The 20,925-nt window shown below is 40.6% G+C and overlaps 1 protein-coding gene across 1 annotated transcript in view; it reads left to right on the top strand.

Annotated features, from left to right (window-relative positions):
• Positions 1–20,925, top strand: part of DNTT (DNA nucleotidylexotransferase) — a 99,501-nt gene that overhangs the window by 26,734 nt on the left and 51,842 nt on the right. The window contains exons 4-7 of the mRNA XM_028728544.2: positions 4,892–5,062; positions 5,681–5,752; positions 11,829–11,952; positions 14,615–14,747. Of these exons, the coding sequence (XP_028584377.1) occupies positions 4,892–5,062; positions 5,681–5,752; positions 11,829–11,952; positions 14,615–14,747 (500 nt within the window). The remainder of the gene's footprint in view (positions 1–4,891; positions 5,063–5,680; positions 5,753–11,828; positions 11,953–14,614; positions 14,748–20,925) is intronic.

Here is a 20,925-nt window from a genome sequence, read left to right as displayed (position 1 = left end):
GATGTTTGACTATAGACTGAATACCAATTGCCTTACTATATCCGGTATGTGGGTGATGGGAGATTGTTCTTTTTTCCTATTACCGTAGCATTTCATTATTTTGCCCCCATCCCTAAAAGAGTCTGTTGTGTCACTGACTTTGGTAAACAAGTAAATTATTTTTAATGCAGTTTAAATCTGACAACTTGGTGACAATATCTTCTAAATAACATTTTATTTGTAGTGTAGAAAGTGTTTAGGGAAGAGAAATTCACAAACTGATGTGTTGAAACAATAAAGTAATAGATGGTCTCTGTGAACCTTAGCTCTATGTAGACGTTGCTTGCTCTGAATGTGGAAGGTCCTGTGCGAGGGACCCAATCCACCGGGAAAGTAATCTATGAAATAAATGATTGACAAAGTCTTGAGATCTATTTCTGCAAACTTCTATGCAGTTTTGGAATTCAGTTTGTATTTGTTTCTGATTCGTTTATGGAAAGCTTTCCCCCTCTGAGGTATGGTTGGTGCTGACTTTGTGGCCATTTTCTCCTCTGCAGTTAAAAATATGCAAACGACAACCATGCAGTTTTGTTTAGTTGTATAGTTAACACCAAAAACAGAAACTGTAATCTTTTTATTGCCAACTTCTAGAGTTGGAGACATCTGTAAAATGCTTTTATAAGAGGTGAAAACTGGATCAACTCTGCAACTAATTAAAATCTCTTGGAGGTGATGCATGGACCAGAAATATTACAGCCCTGCAGGAATCCGGGGTTCTCCTCTGTACTAGATTAATGTAAATGTTGCTTTTAATACACAGTATGGAAGATATCCTTTTTATTAAGATGTTTGGCTATGTTGCTTTTTAATACACAGTGTGGAAGATATCCTTTTTATTAGGATGTTTCTGGCAGGCTAACAGACAGTAAAAATTATCGGTATCATGTACTGATGTGGTATTCTACTAGGATACAAGCCAATTAAATATTTGTTAAATCCAAACAGTTAGCAGTGCTTCCCTTCTCCCTTGATTCTGATTACATGGCAGTGAGAAGAGATAGAGGTGGTGAAGCAGATTTTTATTTTATTCTAATCCTGAGCAAATAAATCAAAACATGCCAAAATGTGTCTTACAGGGAAAAGGCAGTCCTACAATTTCTTTCAGTGTTTGCTGGCAGTGGTTTGTTTAGGGGGGAATACATATTCAAACATTAGTCTGATTGTTTATTTAAAATGTCTTAATGAGCTCTTGGGTAGTTGGAGAAAACACAGAGTAATGAAAACATCACTGAAATGAAGGCTTTGATGACATCTTTTAGCTGACTGTCAAGAATGTTTGAGTAGACGTGGCATTTTAGTTTTCTTCTCAGTTTAAGGCAGTAACACATTTTCCCTCAAGACCTGTCCACCCACTAGCAGAAAGCAAGGCGTAGCCTACCTAAAATAGCAATGGCATTATGCTTTTTATCATTTATCTTGATAGCTTAAGCAAGTGCAACGTGACTGGGCCATTGCTTTCCCTCTCTTTCTTTTTTCCACTTAGATTGCTTTTGTTCTTTAAGGCAGCTTTCATTATTTCTTGTGCAAACCATGATGTCCTTTGCTACACCCATCATGCACTGGCATTATTTGAAAAAGTTCTGCCTCTGGATAACTCCTCTCCATGATACAGTCATACCTTGGTTTTCAAACAGCTTAGTTCTCGAATGTTTTGGCTCCTGAACTCCGCAAACCTGGAAGTGACTGTTCCAGTTTGTGAACTATTTTTGGAAGCCGAAAGTCCGACTGGGCTTCCGATTGACTGCAGGTTTCTGAATGTTTTGTTTCAATGGATGTTTGTAATGTTAAAAAATATAGAAGAGGAAGAAGAAGAAGAAGAAGAGGAAGAAGAGGAAGAAGAAGAAGAAGAAGAGGAAGAAGAAGAGGAAGAAGAGAGACCTCTCCGCAAAAACGTCTGGCAACTAGAGCGAAATTATGGCTTCTACACACACACAAATCTGACAAGAGGCCCATTTCATTTTAACGGACAGGCTATCCCCCCCCCCCCGGCCAGTTGGCAATCATAATCCAAAGGGAGAATAAAATTGTCAGCAATACTTTCTCCTCTCTGTGCTCTACATGAAGTTATATTGGAAGGGGTGACGGTAATATCCTCATTTGCTCAGGAGGAAGCAATCGCTGCAAGAGCAAATAGGAAGATAATAGAGCTCATGGAAGGTGAGTCAGTAGCAGCAACAGCAGCTGGTGAACTCATGATTTGCCAAGAGCATCTGGCAAGGTGAAGCAAGCATGAGTGTGCTTGGATGCATTTCCCAGCCATTTCTACTTGCGTTGGCATCTGGAGGACTGCATCTGCTCCTTCCTTCCAGTGGCTAGTACAGACAGGGCAGGTCTTTATTGCATGTGTTTCCTCATTAAGAGGGTAATATGTGAATCAGATTTTTTTAAAGGCATTGTAATAATGCATTCCTCAAGGAAAGACCCTACAAATGTTTGGGGTTCAATACACACCCACACAGGCAGTTTAGTTACAAACAGAGGTATTTGGGTCAAAATGTTGCTAGATCAACTTTCTTCTACCTTGACTGCAAGTGTAAAAAAGCAGAGGGAGGCAAATGAGACTTCCCAAAACATAATATGCTCTCTGAGTGAAACATCTGCCATGTTTTTCTATGATGGAAGGGAAAACAGGTGTCTAACGCGTAGGGGAAAGCCGATTATTTCTAAGTATGTGAAAGAGACAGAAACAAGCTTAAATAAGAGTTTTCATTTTATTTTCAAAGTGTTCTGTAATCTAGTTCTTATACTGCAATTTGCAGAAGTCATATTTTACCATTAAAGGTAAACAACATGGTTTGGATGAATAGTATACGAGAGCCAAACTAGAAAAGACATTTGTTATGTTGTCTGCTTTTCTACAGTTCATTCTTTATTTTATGAATAGCCGGTGCACTTGGGGCTGGTGAGTTTCCCTCCTATAGGGTGAGGGGTCCTAGTTGGGACTGTGATGGGGCAAAGAGTTAAAATAGAGGTGGCTAACCAATGGCCTTCTAGATGTTGATGAACTAGAATTCCCATCATCCTCTGACAGAAGAACATAAGAGACTGCCCCAGAATGAGCTTAATTTACATTCATCTTACCTGGCAATTATGAGAACTTCTTTCTGGTGTAGTTCAGAAATTCAGTGAACTTTGTGACACTTCAGTACTTTGTTTCAAACACTGATCATCTTAAGAGAAACTAGTATACTTAAAAAGTTTTGAAAGCCAAGGTTTTTTTGTTTTTTTTTAAGAAACACACACATTGATCTGCCACTTGAACATTATCTAACTTTGCCAGGTGTTACAGTGTGTCCTAGACATTTTTGTTTTCTGCTTTTGTTTTCTCATCAGACCTAAGATTCTTGTCATGTCTTGCCTAATATCTGACAAGCCTGACATTATCTAGGTTATCCCCCCCCCCAATGAAAACATAACTCGACAGTGAGTGAACATAACATACATTGTTGTCAACAGACATAATGCACCGTCTTAGTCCGGTACACTTTAACAGGAAAGCATTTGACATTTGCGAACTTTCCTTGCATTTCAGTGACCCAAACTGGACTCCCAAATTAGTTTGAGGCGGCAACAAGATGTTATCTTGGCAAATGCATTTCTCCAAACTCATATTTGCCAAGATAACCCGTTTACTGAACTGAGACAGCACATTATATTGTCCACTGAGAACAATGGCTGTTAAAGGTCTGTGTAGAAGATAGATCTTTGGTTGAGTTTTCTTGCTTTAATTGTAAAAAACGGGTCCAACAATCAAGATACCATTAGGCTTGTGAGATGTTATTAGATAAGATGTGACAACACTCTTAGGCCCATTGGAGGACCAGTTAATACAAAACCACGGTCATGTAGTGGTAAATTTTGAAGTGAAGGTGAAGGAGCTAATAATGAAAGCCCCCATAACCACAGAGTCCAAAAATGGAAACAGCTGTGTCAAGCCATTATTTATTCACTCCCTTCCCAAACAGCAATACTACATGATAACAACCAATGTATTAGGCTCAGAACAACGTCATTCTATGTATAGTTTCCTTGGGAGTAGTTTCCACTGAACACAACAGTGCTCACATAGGTTTGACTCATAAAACACATTGAGCTTTAATGAAAGGTCTTCAGTTAGCTGAAATGCAGCCTATCAAAGGAAAGGGAAAAAATACCAAGGCTGTGCTTGTTTATATTCCTCATCCCCTTCATTGGGCACTTCCCTGGGCACCTCCAGACTATTACCATTTTGTGGGAGGTTTGTGCAGTTAGTGGATTAAAGCACTCTTTTGCCCTAGCAGAACAAGCCCACTTTAAAAAAAAGAAATGGTCTTTGTGTGGTTAGGGAAATGATGTGGAAATGAATGCTCCTTGCCATATAGCCTTCTTGTAAAACAAACCAGAATGCATTCTTAATAAAGACAAGAACTGTGAAAGCAGATCAGGACCAATGCTCAATATATAGGAGCCCCAGATCAATTTTTGCACCTACTGACTCTTCCCCCTCACCCACCATTTCCCACCACACCATGACATACTTGACAAAGAGGATTTGGGCAGATTTCTCAGTATTACAGAAGCTGCGGTATTTCACCTTTCCTGCCTCTGGCGTTTTGGTCAAATTGGTGGTGATATGTCACTTATTCCTCTTTAGGTCAAAAAGCCACCAAGCAGTTCACGGAAAGGTCCTTTTATTAAGTGTACCTAAGAGCAAAATGTCACAGACAGTTACTAGCTATGTTACATTCACTGCGGTCTAAGGAAGTCTGTGCATCAGCTTGCAAGTTTTAAACTTTCTGTGTATGGAATGTATGAGTGTCAGTTTTTTAACAACTCATTCTCTGCTTCTGTCCTCATTCCTTGTCCCACCAAGGATGCGTTTGAAGTACTGGCTGAAAACTATGAGTTCAGAGAAGATGAAGGGCATTGCCTTGCATTTAGGAGAGCTGCTTCTGTGCTGAAATTTCTTCCTTTTGCTGTCGTTAGAGTAAGTGACGTTGAAGGGTTGCCTTGGATGGGAGAACAAGTCAAAGCGATCATAGAGGTAAGTTATAATGTCTTTTAAAAACACAGAGATACATACATTGTCTTTTAGTGTTTTGACAATAGCAGAATTGTTGAATGAAGGTAGAAAACAATTAAAGAACATATATTGTGGGATGAATAATAAACCCAATTAAATGAAGGCTACAAATGTTGGGCAATGCGTTTAGCATTAACTTGATTCTGACCAAGCTAAGCCTCATAGAGCAAAATATATATAGGATATATATATGTCCTATCTGGAACCAAAGGGGGGGGGCATTGTTTGCCAGCTATAGAATATATTGGCATTATTTTCAGCTCTCCTGACTCCACGGCTTAGACTGCAGCCTTCAGGGGTGCCAACGTGGCCCCGCAACTGTGCAGCATGCATGGCCCTGGCACTGAAATTTGTGGGTGCCTGGCCCCTTCATGGGGAATTTTGTGGGTGCTTGGGCACCCATGGCCCAGGAAGTTGGCATCTATGGCAGCCTTCATCTTAAAACAAAACTGCCAAGCTTTTAGAAGTTGAGGGTGGTAAGTTTGTAAACACGACCTCATCAGACTTTATTCTCCTATAAACAAACCCTATAAAAAAACCTTTCTACAATAAAGATCTGTATGCATCTCATATATACAGGATATAATAGAAGATGGGGAGAGTCCTCGAGTAAATGCTGTGTTAAACAGTGAAAACTATAGATCAATAAAAGTAAGTCTATTTTGCTCTTTTCTTTTTCTGCACATAGAATTGATCTTCTAGCTTGCCCCCCTAATGTGTTGCCTTCCTTTCCATTCAATGTGCACAATCGCTTGGTTTCAGACATGAAGGGAAATCTTATTATTTCAGTCAATGGATCAAATGAGAAAATGACTGCTTAAGTGTACATGTTCTCTCTGTGGAAACAAATGAAATAGCTTTTACAGGCAAAGGAGCATCACATGTCTATTAAAGTTCTCAATCCTGTAAGAATTACTAGATGGAAACTATAAGAAAAGAAATATTAAATGTTAATTTAGATTTTTTAAAAAATATATATTTCCAGTACAGTATTTCAATAACAATGAAGTTATTCCGAGGTGACTGACATAAAAAGTTAATATATAAAATATGTTACAATGAATGCTCAAAGTCTGGTGAATTTTGACATTTACACATGAATCCTGGCATCAAAGAAGAATTTTATGATTGTCCAAATTATATATGTCAACATATATAATATGTCAACATTTTCTCTCCTTCTCACACACAGAGGTTAGTTGGATTTGGAGGAAATGGATATGAAGAAGAAACTGAGTATAATTTCAAGGGTTTTTATATATAAAAAAACTTCAGAACAATTACAACACATATATTTTCCACATGTAGAAAATGTAGATTGTGAACAGTTTGTGGGGTGGTAATACAGCTGTGAAAAAAATGACACACACATAGCAGAATTTCATTCTGCAAATAGTTTACTACAACTAGAAACTGCAAGTAGCACTGCATAGCTTGACATCAGAAGAACAAAAGGAGCAAAAAGATAGAAAGGAAGATGCTTGGATCAGAGAAAAAAGAGAAACAAACAAGCACTAGCCAACTCACAAGACACGTTACAGCCCCACCTACTGTTGGGAAGGAGCAAAATATGTTCATAGACAGTATACATTGATCAGTAGTTTTAGTTTTAGTTTTAGTTTTTGGTTTACCTTTTTTTTTTAACTCTTCTCCCTTGGTTTACCTTTTCTGACCAGGAACTCACCTTTAACCCAAACATGCCTTTGGGGACCCATTTCTTAATTTTTAAATCATCTACCTATGTGATGGTAGTACTGCAACCGAGACTCACTTTAGATCAAGATATCACTTAATAATAGGTCCCAACCCATGGACTGAAGACCAATGATCTGAATCTCTTTGTATGTTGTAACTTCTTCTGCATCCCTTTTCAATGGTATGTGTACCATTCTTCTGTAAATTCCAGAGCACATCTGCAATCTTTTCTTCAGATGGACAATACTGAATGTCAACAATTTCTTCTTGATGCCTGCTAAACCTTTTTGGACTCTTGATTGTGCTTGAACACTGATATTGGTTCAGGTCTATCCCGTCTTAAATTTAATCTAAATGGCTTCTTGATGTGCTTTTGCACCTGCCACATATTATTCTTCCATTGAGGGAGGTGTATCTGTTCAACCGGTCCGTTCAACCGGTCCAGCTAATAGTTCCTTCCCCATGTGTATGGACTTGAGAGTGGTAGCACCCCCAGCCTAGCCAGCCTCCACATGCCCAATTCTCTTTTAATGTAGAGATGCTGGCAGTTGCAATTTAGTGTGGATTCCCCCCCCCCCCCTTGGCTACCATATCCCTGTTTTCACTGCATTCCAGTCACTTTGTGCTATGACTTTTCCTGTACAAAATTACTGCAGCTCCAGCTCTATCCCTATAGATGTACCAGCATCAGTAGTGGACAGTGAACAGTGGACTGGGCTGGGCTGGGCAGGGTTGTGTTGCTAATCAATGCTGCACGTTGCTGCCTGTTACTGAAAGGATGACAGGAGAGGTTGTTGTGTGGAGCTTGAAGTGGTGCCTACTTCTGCCTACTTCTATGGTGCTTTTCACTTTGTTTGAGCACCTCACTTGAGCATTCATCCTGATTTGTTCTGCACAAAGCTTGCATGGAGGTTCTGTGATGTCTGCTGTTCATTGAGCAATGGTTCTGATTTGTTTGTGTGGAAATTATAGGACTTTCCATCAATCCATTGTTGTTGTCCCACACTTTCTAGCACATTTCCCCATCAGTTTCCTTGCGGGGAAAAAAAAGCATTTTCGTTGCTTTCTTACTTGTACATTATAGTGCAAGGGTGCCAGAGTACTTGAATCTACTTTAATTGTGCAAACCTAAATTTTCTGGTATGTGATTGAATTCCTCCCACAAAATAGTTACAATCTGGAGTGGACCTTTGTATCTTTTTCAAGCTGAAATGTCCCAGTATCATTGCGATATTTTTGTTTCCAATTAAAGCTCCTGTCCTCCTTTCCTTCCATCTGGATGCTAGAGTGATTTGTGATGTTTCCCAGGTCTTTCATTTCAAAATGTTGATTTGATTTGCATATTATCCCATCGCTTGTCTTGCTTTGGTTAAAAGCAAATCATTATATCAACAATGAAAAAGCAGCCCACATATGCCCATTTATTCTCTTGTTTTCTGGAGTGCAAGTTTGGATTGGTTTTACCTTGTATGAATCATTCCTTGGTAAGTACTTCATTTATTTTCTCATTCCATGCTCCAGCAGCCAGTTTAATTCCATAGACACTCTTTTGAGGTTTACACATGAGGTTCTTGTCCTTTAATTCCTTTAAATGGGGTGGCTGGTCCATGTAAGTGTCTTCCTTTATGACACCAGGCAAGAAGGCAATATTTATGCCTAGGTCCTTGATTTGCATCCCCCTTCTGGCTGCCACACTTAGGAGTGCTTTTATAGTGATGTGCTTTACAACTCGGATGAATGTTTCATCATATTCTTTGGCCACAAATCTATAAACAGAACACCTCTTCTGCACTGCGTATTATTTTAAATGTCCATTTACATCCAATAGTTTTCCGTAGCAACAGGGTGAGCATCTATGTCTTATCATTGTGAAGGTTTTGGTTCTCTTCTGCTGTTGCCTCTTTCTGGTTCCTGGCCTCATTGTTGGGCAGATTTGAGATTACTTTGCCGGATGAAATTTCAACGTTTCCCATCTCTTGGCAAAATCTTTGGCTGTTCCAGTTGAACACCAGGCACCCATTGCCATGCTAGTTTTGCAGGGCCAGTCCAATACACTTTGCTGCCTGACAGGAAGGAAAAAGTATCATCCCTTGCAATTCCAAATCCAGCAGATGGCCATGGCATGGTTCTCTAGTTTTTCGTACCCTGTTCCTGTTGATAGGTTTCACTTCCTTTCCTTTGTATTCCTCCTATTGTCTGTGCAGAGTATTTGCAGCTTCCATTGAAACTTGTTTCTGGGTGCTGCCATAAGCTCTAATAATTTTTCAAGCATCTTGTTTTTCTGCTTCACGAGAGACGTGACAGTGTGCCTGGAATAGTCTTCCATGAAGGTCACCAGGTATTTGCTCCCACTTGGCATGTGAGTCCTCTTGGGTTCACAAATGTCACTGTGGATACTTTCCAAAGAATGAGTAATCTTGCTTTGGATGCTTTTGGGAAGTAGGGTGCTTTCACTTTTATACAGCACATGCCCTACACTCCTGTGGCATGACAACATCCTCGTCTCATTTTCTGAATTTTGTTTTATGAACTCCTCTATGGCCCCTGGAATTCTCTGTCCTAGGCATCTGTGCCACAAGTGGGTGCTGAATGGTATTTCAGCCTGCTTGTTCTTGTAAATGAATTTGTACAGGGGTTTGTTCACAATTGACTTCTGATTTTTGTTCTTCTGGTAATGGCCCCTTACCTGGTCTGGAAGGTAGGTGGTGGTTGCAGCCCAGCACGGCAGCCCCTCATACACCTGATGGTCAAATTGACTTCACCATGGTGGCCTGCCATTGGAACACCTCCCTGGCTGGCTGCCACCCTGAAGTTTGAATTTGCCCAATCAGGGGCAAGCTGAGGGTGGGGGTGCAGCCTGGGTGGTGGACCTGAGTGGAGAAGTCTTCACTCTGGCCCGCCTCCGGGAGCTAAAGGCTGACTGGCCCCAAGGATGGCACAAGGGAAACTTACAAATTTGTGATAAGATGTACAAAATTCATATTCATCTGAACATCATGTTTTGGGGAGATGCGCAAGTTTCTCCATCCCATCTTACTGAAGGTGCAGAAAGCAGAAGCACAAGTCATCAGGATTAATTTTTACTTGTGAGTAAGTTTAGTTGGCTCCTTTGAGACTAATTTCAAAGGAAATTTCTTTGTCCTGAAGTGTAAGTGCAGGTAAAACTACTCACTAACAGAAAGACAGTTATCAGTGAATCTAACTTGACTCACAGTTTTAAAAGAGACAATATTCTTTAGAGGAAGAAAAGTTTTTAATTTTGTTTCCTTTTACTATCATTGATAACCCATTTTTTATATAAAAAAGAAAACCATTCCAATCTTTACACAAGAACTAATACAACTTCTTTGAATCCTCTAGATCCCATTAAAACACTGCTAAGCAAACAAAGTACTAAAAATTAATAGATAAGAATCTAAATAATTTTTGAAAAATGAGATTACAAAATACAATTACTCTTCCTCATAAACAGAAAGCTGTCCACAAAGAGTAGGCAATTTCACTCTTTATATCTTAAATGTCGAGTAATATGTATTTTAAATTGTCCAGGATTTCCATCCCCTTCTTTTCTTTATCATAATTGCTTAAAAAAATAGTCTCATTAGAAAGACAAGATAAAATTAGCATGGTCCATGTTTCAAAGGCTGGACTCACTAGGAAGAGAATTATAATGGGACTTTACAGACAGGTCTCAAGACGAATGAATGACGGTGAAGCATTGAGGAAACACCACATTGATAAAATAGATATAAAAGTGCATTGTTCATGTAGGATTCATATCTGGAAATGTTTGCTGCACTTCACTTTTCCTATAAAAATATTACTATAGCAATTGTCAATTAGTCAAACGCATTATTTGGAATAATCCACTAGGACTTTTCTCCTGTAAAAGCTTCAGTGAATGGAAGGAATAAGACTCAGACAAGTGTATGGATGTGCTTTTGAATAAGTCCTGTTAATTTCTGTAAGACTTGTGCAGGAGAAGCTCCCAGTGGGTAGTGCCTATTTCTGGCTAGCTAGCTATATTATGTTTCTTGAATATCTGGTAGAATCATAGAGTTTGTAAAACTTTTGAGGCTAACTAGTTCCACCCCTCCATTCAGTGCAAGACTTGAAGTTCTCGTACATAAGTTTAGCGAGTTTTGTTTATTTAATTTATGAGTCATAATAATAATAATAATAATAATTTATATCCCGTCCATCTGACTGGGTTTCCCCAGCCACTCTGGGTGGCTTCCAACAAAATATTAAAATACAACAATTCATCAAACATTAAAAACTTTTCTATGCAGGGCTGCCTTCAGATGTCTTCTAAAAGTCAGATAGTTGTTTATTTCCTTGACATCTGATAGGAGGGCATTCCACAGGGCAGGTGCCACTACTGAGAAGGCCCTCTGCCTGGTTCCCTGTAGCTTCACTTCTCACAGTGAGGGAACCACCAGAAGGCCCTCAGTGCTGGACCTCAGTGTCCGGGCAGAACAATGGGGGTGGAGACGCTCCTTCAGGTATACTGGGCCGAAGCCGCTTGCATATCTTGATGATACTGTCTAAACACCAAACCCTTCCCAATGTTCTGTCTGAGCAAGCATTGTAGCTTGCCAGATAGGACAATACCCCTTTTCCTCTTCCCCCATGTGCTGTTCTGGGGGCTTTTCCAACACCCTCGAGCCAATGTCAAAGTGCAGGGGAGGGTGCACATGGGAGAGGAGAGGGGGAAAATTGCCTTGGCAGGGCTTCCATTGGCGAGGTGTATTATGAGAATCCTGTCCCAAGAGTGGCAGGAAGGTTTGACGCTGGAAAATCTGAAGATCTGCGTACAACAGCATTAAGAGTCTTTGTCATCTTCATAATCCATGGAATCCTACCAGACATGAACTCTATGGTCATCATTTGCAATGGAGTTGGGGCAATGGGGTTGAGACTCTTTCCTTTGTGCTAAAATGCCAAAGAGGGAAACATGGAAGCATTGTTGTCCACAGCTATCCCAAAGCTCCACAGCTCATTAAACTGAGCATCATTCCATTCTATGTAGCTCTTCACTTCTGTTTTTGGAGTGGGACTGAAGACATCTGAGAAGTGGTACAGGATGGGTTTCCGGACACTGGAAGAAGTAAAATGCGACAAGAACTTAAAACTGACAAGAATGCAAAGAGCAGGTAATGTCCTGTTACCATGGAATCTAGGTTAAGTTTTGAAAGCATCATGGATCAGAATAGCTATTACTGATGAGTGTAAAAATATGATCTATTTCTTCCACATATGTCTTACATATTTATTGGCTATTCACAGAATATGTAATAAAGCTGAATATTTTTTTACCAGAACATGCTTGTTTTGAAGATCTCTATTTCCCATGATAAATTACAAGGTCAATCATCCTAGGTAATATAAAGAAAACTCTCCTGATTGGTTTTAGGTTGGAAAATGAGATGTTTCATATTTTATCTCAATAAACATTATCTTGATAGGAAACATTCTCTTGTTAAAATGAAATAAATTAGTATTGCCAACAAATATTGTTCTAAGCCACAAAATAACTGCACAAGAATCACATAAATTGGATTTTATGCTATAAATAAGTCAAATTCTGTTTCTTTGGTAGCTCAGTGCTCAGAGAGAATGTGCCATTTATTTGTTTTATCTGTCTCGATGATAATATTCTCTTCTTCCCTTCCATCTTACTTAAATGTTCACTTTTTTCTTCAGCAAAAACAAAACCCAAACCATCAATCCTTCAATGCCAACCATGAGCTAGAAAATAGAGTTCTAGATGAATTTATGCCAAAGCCCTAGCCTTTGGAATTTTACATTATCTGTCGGTTCAGTTTTCAGGAAGAATTTTAAATGAAACTTCATACTCAAAACTGTTTGACCATCTCAGTGGGTTACCTCTCATTTTGCATAATATATCCAAAAATATATACTTTTTACATAATATGTACAACAATATAGACTTATTATTTGAGGCCTTCTGTTTCAGTGGCCCTTTGTCTGGTTTCAAAAAGAAGCAATTTTTGGGTTGAATGAGTTTATTCTGTATGAAAACTAATCACTGAACAATTTCAGCCCCTATCTTCCCCTGTGTGTTCTGCCCCCCAAGGCTCCCTGCTCTCAAATGGTCTAAACCACTGAACCTCTTGGGCTTGCCGATTGGAAGGTTGGTGGTTTGAATCCACCTGACGGGGTGAGCTCCCATTGCTCTGTCCCAGCTCCTGCCAACCTAGCAGTTTGAAAGCATGCCAGTCCAAGTAGATAAATAGGTACCACTGGAGCAGGAAGATAAACTGTGTTTCCATGCAGTCTGGTTTCTGTCATGGTGTTCCACTGCACCAGAAGCAGTTTAGTCATGCTGGCCGCATGACCCAGAAAGCTGTCTGTGGACAAATGCCGGCATGAAAGCTCACTTTCATGAGCACTACAACCCCATAGTCACCTTTGACTGGACTTAACCATCCAGGGGTCCTTTACCTTTTACCTTTACATAAACTCTGTAGTCCTGCTTTGTGTTTTCAGTGTTGCAAGACTCCTAGAGCATGAGCTGAACCACAGATCTTATGAGAGTGCCAAGTGCAAGTTCCTTAACCAGAGCTACCTATCCATTTCCTTTCAGATTCTTATTCCTACGCTGCCCCCATCTCACTGGCAGTACAATGGGTACTGATAGCCACATTTCCCCCTTAATTGGAAAAATATCATTCTTCAAGACTTCACTTTTCTGTTTTGAAAACAAGGATAGTCTTATTGCAGTCGACATCATTACCTATATTTTTGCATCCTCTTTTTGTGTGGATGGGAGGAAACCTCATGGAGCAGGTTGCATAACAACAGTATAACGTAGCCAATCAAAAATAATCAGGCAGAACTCTGGAAAAGGACAAAACCTGAATAAAACCAGGCATTACTCTTCACAGTGCAGTCCTATGCATGCTTGCATACCAAAGCAAGCTTCATTGAATCCATTGTATCTGGAAACAAACTAACACACTGGAACCAAAGAATAGCAACGTCAGTGCTAAACAAGTCTTTTTTTGTGAAACTTTCCAAAGACAAAGATCACTAGAGAAAACTCTACCCACCCATTCAATATAGGAAGCAGGGGCTTGTAGAAAGGCTGCACAGCAGATCTTAACATCACGGCAGGTTTGTGTATTTGGATCTGAGCCACCTGAATGAGGAAACCTTCTGGGATAGGCAGATTAAAATATTGTAAAATGATTGACCCTGTGGAGCTTATGTATCTTCCAGTGATGTTTAATGGAGCTTTTATTTTGAAACAGAGGACACACAGAATTGTCACATAAGAAAATAAATAGTCTCCTTTAAAATAAAACAAAATCTTGGATATTTCCTTTCCCCTGCATTCTATTTTTAAAAAATATTTTTTTTCCTGGTAAAAAGTCTGCATTTAGTTGAAAAATGCCACTCATTTAGCATAGGATCAAAATCTCACTGACTCCTGTCGCTTAGGGGAATTTTCTTGCAATGATATCACTACTTTGCAGGAAATTTGACACACATATTTACATTCATGGAATATTAGCCAGCTTTTGGTTAGAAAACAACAATGGTGAGTGAACTGTTAGTGAAAGTTATTTATTGGCCTTGGTACATTTCCATAATATATTATGATCATTATTCCAAGCCTATGAGGTAGCTAATTTTTAGCTTAGATGGCAAGCAAAGACTGACAGTGAGTTGAGCAACATCCAATTAGTCCCTGCTTCATCTGGGACTTGAACTTAGGCCTCCTAGATTTTCAAGCTTAATATGTTGTCCACTAGACTATGCTCATTATACCAAACTTAAATTGCTTTTCAGGATTCCTGCACTATGAAGACCTTGTTAGCTGTGTATCTAAGGCAGAGGCAGATGCAGCAAGCCTAATTGTTAAGGAATCTGTGCAAAGATTTTCCCCCAGCGCTTTGGTAACTTTGACTGGTGGTTTCAGAAGGTATGTATAATGAACCATGGCCACCTTTGATTTGTGGGACATCATGTCCCAAAGGGTGACATGGGGGGTAAAGCTCTCTTGGGACCAATCTCACCTACTGTCCATCCTCCTAGGCCTCAAGAAAGCTGCCCCCACCAGTCATCCTTCCCCCGCTCCATAACTAGGTCATTAAAAGCTTCCATGGCCCAGGTATCTACTGCCCATAGGGTGTTGCATTTGTGTTTTGGGGACCCATCAGCACCCCAATTCCAACTGCCTCCTGGAAAGAATTCTCATCCTCTGTTCACATGTAGCTACATCACTGGGGGGATGGGGAGGGGAAGACTCAGAGGAGGTTGAGGGATGGGGAGAAGGACTGTGCAAAAGTGCAGTTGAGTTTTTGCACGTGTTCACTTAGAAAGCTCACATAGATTCAACCAACCCTTTTGTGGCAAGCGGTGGGAAGCTATCACGTCTATTTTGGCCCTCAATCTAAATACCTAGCAGTGTATAGAAGCAACACGTACACCTGTCTCAGAGGCAGGACAGATTGAGGGCAACACTCTCGAAGCAGCTCTGAAGGCTAGAGTGACCTCTCTGAGACAGATATGTCTATTGCTGCAATGTTATATTTTATTCAGACATGTGCCTGATTCCTAGGATTGCTTCTCTGTTATTTAAATGATTTCTCCCCTATATTGCTTTTTTGACAAGGGAATACAGACACTCCTTAGTAGCCTGATAATCCCAAAAGTATTAAACTTCAGGAAAATTGATCTGAAGCCCAAAACAGTTTGTTAATGGGTGGATCATTGTTTCCTAGTTGTATTAGAAAGAGGGGCGTGTTTTCTGTAAATCTGCTGTCTTATCAGCACAGTGAAGTCGTGATTGCTGTTTGGTTCTCTGTTTTGTACCTTTTGAAGTACATTTATATGAAAGTGAAGCATATATTACTCATCCAACTTTCTTCCCCAAGGTTCTTACACATGCCACATCAACAAAACATGACAGCAGAAGCTAAGATAGTTCTCTGCAATCTGTTCAGCCCATGTGTTGCATTTTTATAACTTGAGATTTAACTGTATATCTCTGCTTTGCAAAGAACTGAGTTTTAGCTAAGTGTTTTTCAGAGTTGGAAATTAATGTTTTGCCAGTTGTTCCATGGTGGTACTGACCTGTCATCTTGTTTGTGGTGAAGAAATCCAGCAATAATTTCAGCACTGATTTTAAGATTCAACCACTTTCCATGCTATACTATTCCAAAAGTGTCATGTTAATTGTCCTTAAGTAGTGCTGAAGTATGGTTCCTTCTCTGGCCAACATTTCCTTCACATGAAAGGTCACTCCAGAGAGGCAGAGACTTCAGGTGATAAGATAAAACATGGCTAGTTCTTCAACCGGGACGCGGGTGGCGCTGTGGGTAAGAGCCTCAGCGCCTAGGGCTTGCCGATCGAAAGGTCAGCGGTTCAAATCCCCGCGGCGGGGTGCGCTCCCGTTGCTCGGTCCCAGCGCCTGCCAACCTAGCAGTTCGAAAGCACCTCCGGGTGCAAGTAGATAAATAGGGACCGCTTACTGGCGGGAAGGTAAACGGCGTTTCCGTGTGCTGCGCTGGCTCGCCAGATGCAGCTTGTCATGCTGGCCACGTGACCCGGAAAGTGTCTCCGGACAGCGCTGGCCCCCAGCCTCTTAAGTGAGATGGGCGCACAACCCTAGAGTCTGTCAAGACTGGCCCGTACGGGCAGGGTACCTTTAGTTCTTCAACCAGAGGTCACTGCCTTTTAAAAAAGGAGGGAAATGGGTTATTGGCAGTAATCTGACACACATTTTTTTTACATCTTTTCACATGAGTCAGTTATCAGGTCACACTTGCTCAGTTCAGAAGCAACAAAACTTGTCAGCAGAGGCAATTTCTAACCAAACCAATCATTTCTAATTTCTTAAATGCCTACATACAAAACAAGCTGGTTTTTCACTGACCTGAAGTGAAATGCAGGTTATGTCAGCCACAGGTTAGCTCTTATTCATAACAAATAAAATATGGCAAGCAGATATGAAACACATGGACAGTAAATAACACCAAAATAGATTTACATTGAAATATAATGTCTTAATTGGTTTGTGCATTGCAGCCTGAGTCAAGTACAGAAAGCAAGCAGGTTCAAAGTAAATCTGAATCTAGAAAGCTATGTGAATAATGTACCACTTCACAATTCTCAGGTGAAGTATTAATCTTTCAGCTGAAGTCAATGGAACTTACTCCCCAAAATGCATGCTTAGGATTTCAGACTTGGGCCATAATTCTGAAATCACTTATCTGGAAGTAATCACTACTGAAGTCAGTGGACTTTACTTCTGAGTAAAGGTAAAGGTAAAGGGACCCCTGACCATTAGGTCCAGTCACGGATGACTCTGGGGTTGCGGCGCTCATCTCGCTTTATTGGCCGAGGGAGCCGGCGTACAGCTTCCGGGTCATGTGGCCAGCATGACTAAGCCACTTCTAGCAAACCAGAGCAGCGCACGGAAATGCCATTTACCTTTCCGCTGGAGTGGTACCTATTTATCTACTTGCACTTTGACATGCTTTCGAACTGCTAGGTGGGCAGGAGCAGGGACCGAGCAACGGGAGCTCACCCTGTTGCAGGGATTCGAACCGTGACCTTCCAATCGGCAAGCCCTAGGCCTGTGGTTTAGACCACAGAGCCACCCACGTCCCTCTTACTTCTGAGTAGACATGGACAAATACGTCTTTGTTGTTTCTTATTTTTCCAGTCCACATTTCCACACCAGCTTGTGATTTTAAAAAAAACACCGTCATGAATATTCATTAGTATTTCAGTGTGAATCTCTCCTAACGTACATATGTTTCATGGCATTTTGCCTAATAATACACTTTTTTTTCAAAGCAGTTTCCCTTATTACAATGTACGGTATTTGTGTATATTGCTTTACTAACATATGCATTTTTGTGCAATCTTTGCCCCGGTATATACACTTTTGTACACATTATTTGACTGGAGAACTGGATTGCAAAATCAACGGGAGCACAAATTTTGAAGGCTGACTGTGCTTTGCTTTGCTTATTGTTTCAAAAAGTACGAATTAGGCTGGTTTGCCTTTCAATGCAAACTGAATCTAATCTCCCCCTGCCCTACTTATGAGTAAATGTGGTTGGGATTAGGTTACATGAAAGTTGTACTTTTACTTGTGCATGTGTAGTGGAAGTAAAAACCCAGCTGAATTTCAAATGTTCTTTTCCCCCTCTTGTGATTTGCAACTTTTAGCTTGTGTCTGTCTGGTGTACCAGGCTGGGAGATGATAAAAATGCCTTTCAGCAATCACACTTGTATCTGGGTGATTTTTGAAAAACAAATGGCAAAGCAGAAAGTCTTGTGTAAATTTAGAACAGCTGTGATAAAAGACTAAATATATCTCCTGCTTTTCCACCCACACCGTCAATGGGAATGCATTTTATTGTTTATTTATTAAGGCTTTTGAACAAAGCAGATCATTTCAGCAAAGGTGTTAAGAATCAGCACATGAAATTATGAGTTATCAATGTGGACTGCCACATATTATGCAGTGCTGCAGTACAATAATAGGTAGGCACCACCTTATACCAAACAAGAAGCATAAGACTTTAAACCTGTCACTAAGGAAGTTTTGTTTATTTCTCACTCTTAAAACAATATTAAGGCATCCCTTCTCTTTCAAGGCTAATTTGGAACAAAGGCAAAGCCTAGGACTTTCTCAACTTGGTGCTCTCCTGGTGTTTTGAACTCCCAATTCCCACCATTCCTGGCTATTGGCAATATGGGCTGATGGGAATTGTAGTCCAAACTATCTGAAGGACTCTGGGTTGGGAAAGGCTGCTTTAGAGATTAAAGGAGTACAGCCTTCCATATATCACCCAGCCAGAATAGTATAGATCTAAAGTAAATCGTTGGCTGAAAACCATCTCAGTCAGGGAGGTAAGTCTGCATGGTACTTGGATGTTAACACAGTAAACGATGTTGCCACTTTGTACCTAGCTGTGATTTCTCTACGCCTTTTCCTTTGTCTGAAACATTAGCTGTAATAAAGGAAAAGAGAATTTGCACTGAGATGCTCAAGTGCAAATGACAGTAATTTTTGTAGATTTCTTCACTGTGCAGTTCTGGGGATGACAACTGTGTTATCAAGCTGTTATTTCCCTTTTTTTTTTGGTGGGAACAAATCTACTTTAAGGGAGCATTGTGGTAATTTCGCTGCATGGATGCTTGAGACAATCAATTGGTTTGTACATTCTCTAACTTAAACAAATCCTAGTGGGATTTGGCTATTCTGTCAAGGACAGAGGCTAAGAAGAGCCTTTGGACATCTTCCATGCCCTCAGTTCTGCCTCTGGTAAACTACTTCACTGCACATCAGGGTTTCCCCCCAGGGACCCCATCAATCCATTCCGTCGTATAACCCACTGAAAATACATTCAGTCTCAGTCTAGAGAGTTATTTGCGGATGCGTTTAATAGAAGTTGCTGATCTGGTGCATCTTCAAAAATTTACTGCGAGAGAATTTGAGTGACATGTTATGCAGTGAGCTATATGAGCAGCATCAGACTAACTCTGAATGATGAGACAAGCTCAAAAGAGACATGTACACAAGACAAGGGCATGTGCTAATTTGGTGCTTCCAGATCACCTAAATCACATGCGCTCTGTGTTCTTCAGCCGCTGCCTGTTTGAGAATTGACATCATTGACCTAGTGCAAACACAACGATGCATGTTACCTATCCTGCCTTTGTGGCGTTGCCTGCATAGTGGTGCTGAAAGTCATCTTCAATTCTAGGAACAGAAGGTGGCCCCAGGAAGATGTGTCCCAAGATAACCAAAATGCAGTATGTGTGTGTGATTATTTAAGGATAAAGAAAACCCTATCCTAGCACCATTGTCCACGCCAGATGTTGGGAGACCCTTAAGCAAGATATCCTCAGTGAGGTTCCCTCCATGAGTGGATGCATCTATTTCCTACGGTTACTACCTGCCCTCTCTCTCCTGGCCCAGAAGGAGAAATACTTCTCCTTCTTGCTCCTATTACTGCTCAAATACTTAGAGACAACAGGTGAACAGGCAGCAACAGATGGAGTGTCGGCCTCAGGTACTGCTCAGCAATGCTGAACCCTAATGGAGGTCCACACAGCTGCTCATCATTCAGGAACTGCCTTGTTAATTACTGCTAAAAGAATGATAACTTCTGGAAGAAATATGTGTGATGTAGTGTATACATTTAATCCTGGAAGCATGTATTGCAGTTTTCACTCGGCTACTTCCACTTTGCATTTGACACATCACACAATAAACCATTTAAATGGTTGTTGTGATTTGTTTATTGTGGGTTCAGTCTAGAACAGCTGTGTGATACGTGTGATCCTCCAGGGAGAGACTCTGTGTACTGACCGGCACTTTCATTGAAAACATCCAAGGGCTTATCTGCTCTTCCTCTTGTCCCACTGCTTTCCCCTGTAGAAAGCAGCTCTTTAGTGCTCATTTGGAGCCAACAGCAATCAGATTTTCAGCAAATTACCAGGCTAAAGAGGCTGTTTTCCCTGAGACAGGAGCAGGGCAAAGGGAAAACTACTTGGACCTTTGCTTTCTAGGCACAGGACAAGCAGAAATTTGGACGAACCCTAAGTAAACTTCCTAGAACTGAGCTTTTGGGGAGGGGGCTGATCCTGGCACCTCTCTTGTCAGAGAGGTGCATTGCACCCTGCCCTACAGCTCCTGCTCAGCAACACTTATTTTCCTTCTGTCTTGTCCTTCAGTGGTAGTGAGAAGGAAGTTTAGCTGTGATTCTGCTGGGAACCAGGCAGGATCAGATTTAAGCACCATCTTCTAAGGGAAGAGAGAAGAAAGCTGAGCTCCTTTCATTCTGAAAACCCTCTAAATCTGGGATGAGTAGTGGACTTCTATTATCCATGGCCATTGGCCAAGCTGGCTAGGGAGCAACATCTGGAGGACTCCAGTTTCTCCATCCTTGTTCTTGGATCAGAACTTTGCTTCCATTTCCCACAGGAGAGCGATGAAGAACAGGGAACTGAGGTTAACCATGCTTTTGCAACCTCTAGTATTTTATGTTAGGTATTTAAGTGCATTCAAAATTTATCAGAATCTTATAAAGCACTTTGTTTATTGTTGACCAGAACCCAAAGTGGTTTTCATAAAA

Source organism: Podarcis muralis, chromosome 6 (genome assembly GCF_964188315.1).
Source record: "Podarcis muralis chromosome 6, rPodMur119.hap1.1, whole genome shotgun sequence".
In the NCBI taxonomy this organism is placed as follows: Eukaryota; Metazoa; Chordata; class Lepidosauria; order Squamata; family Lacertidae; genus Podarcis; species Podarcis muralis.
This window is presented reverse-complemented; position numbering and strand designations above follow the sequence as displayed.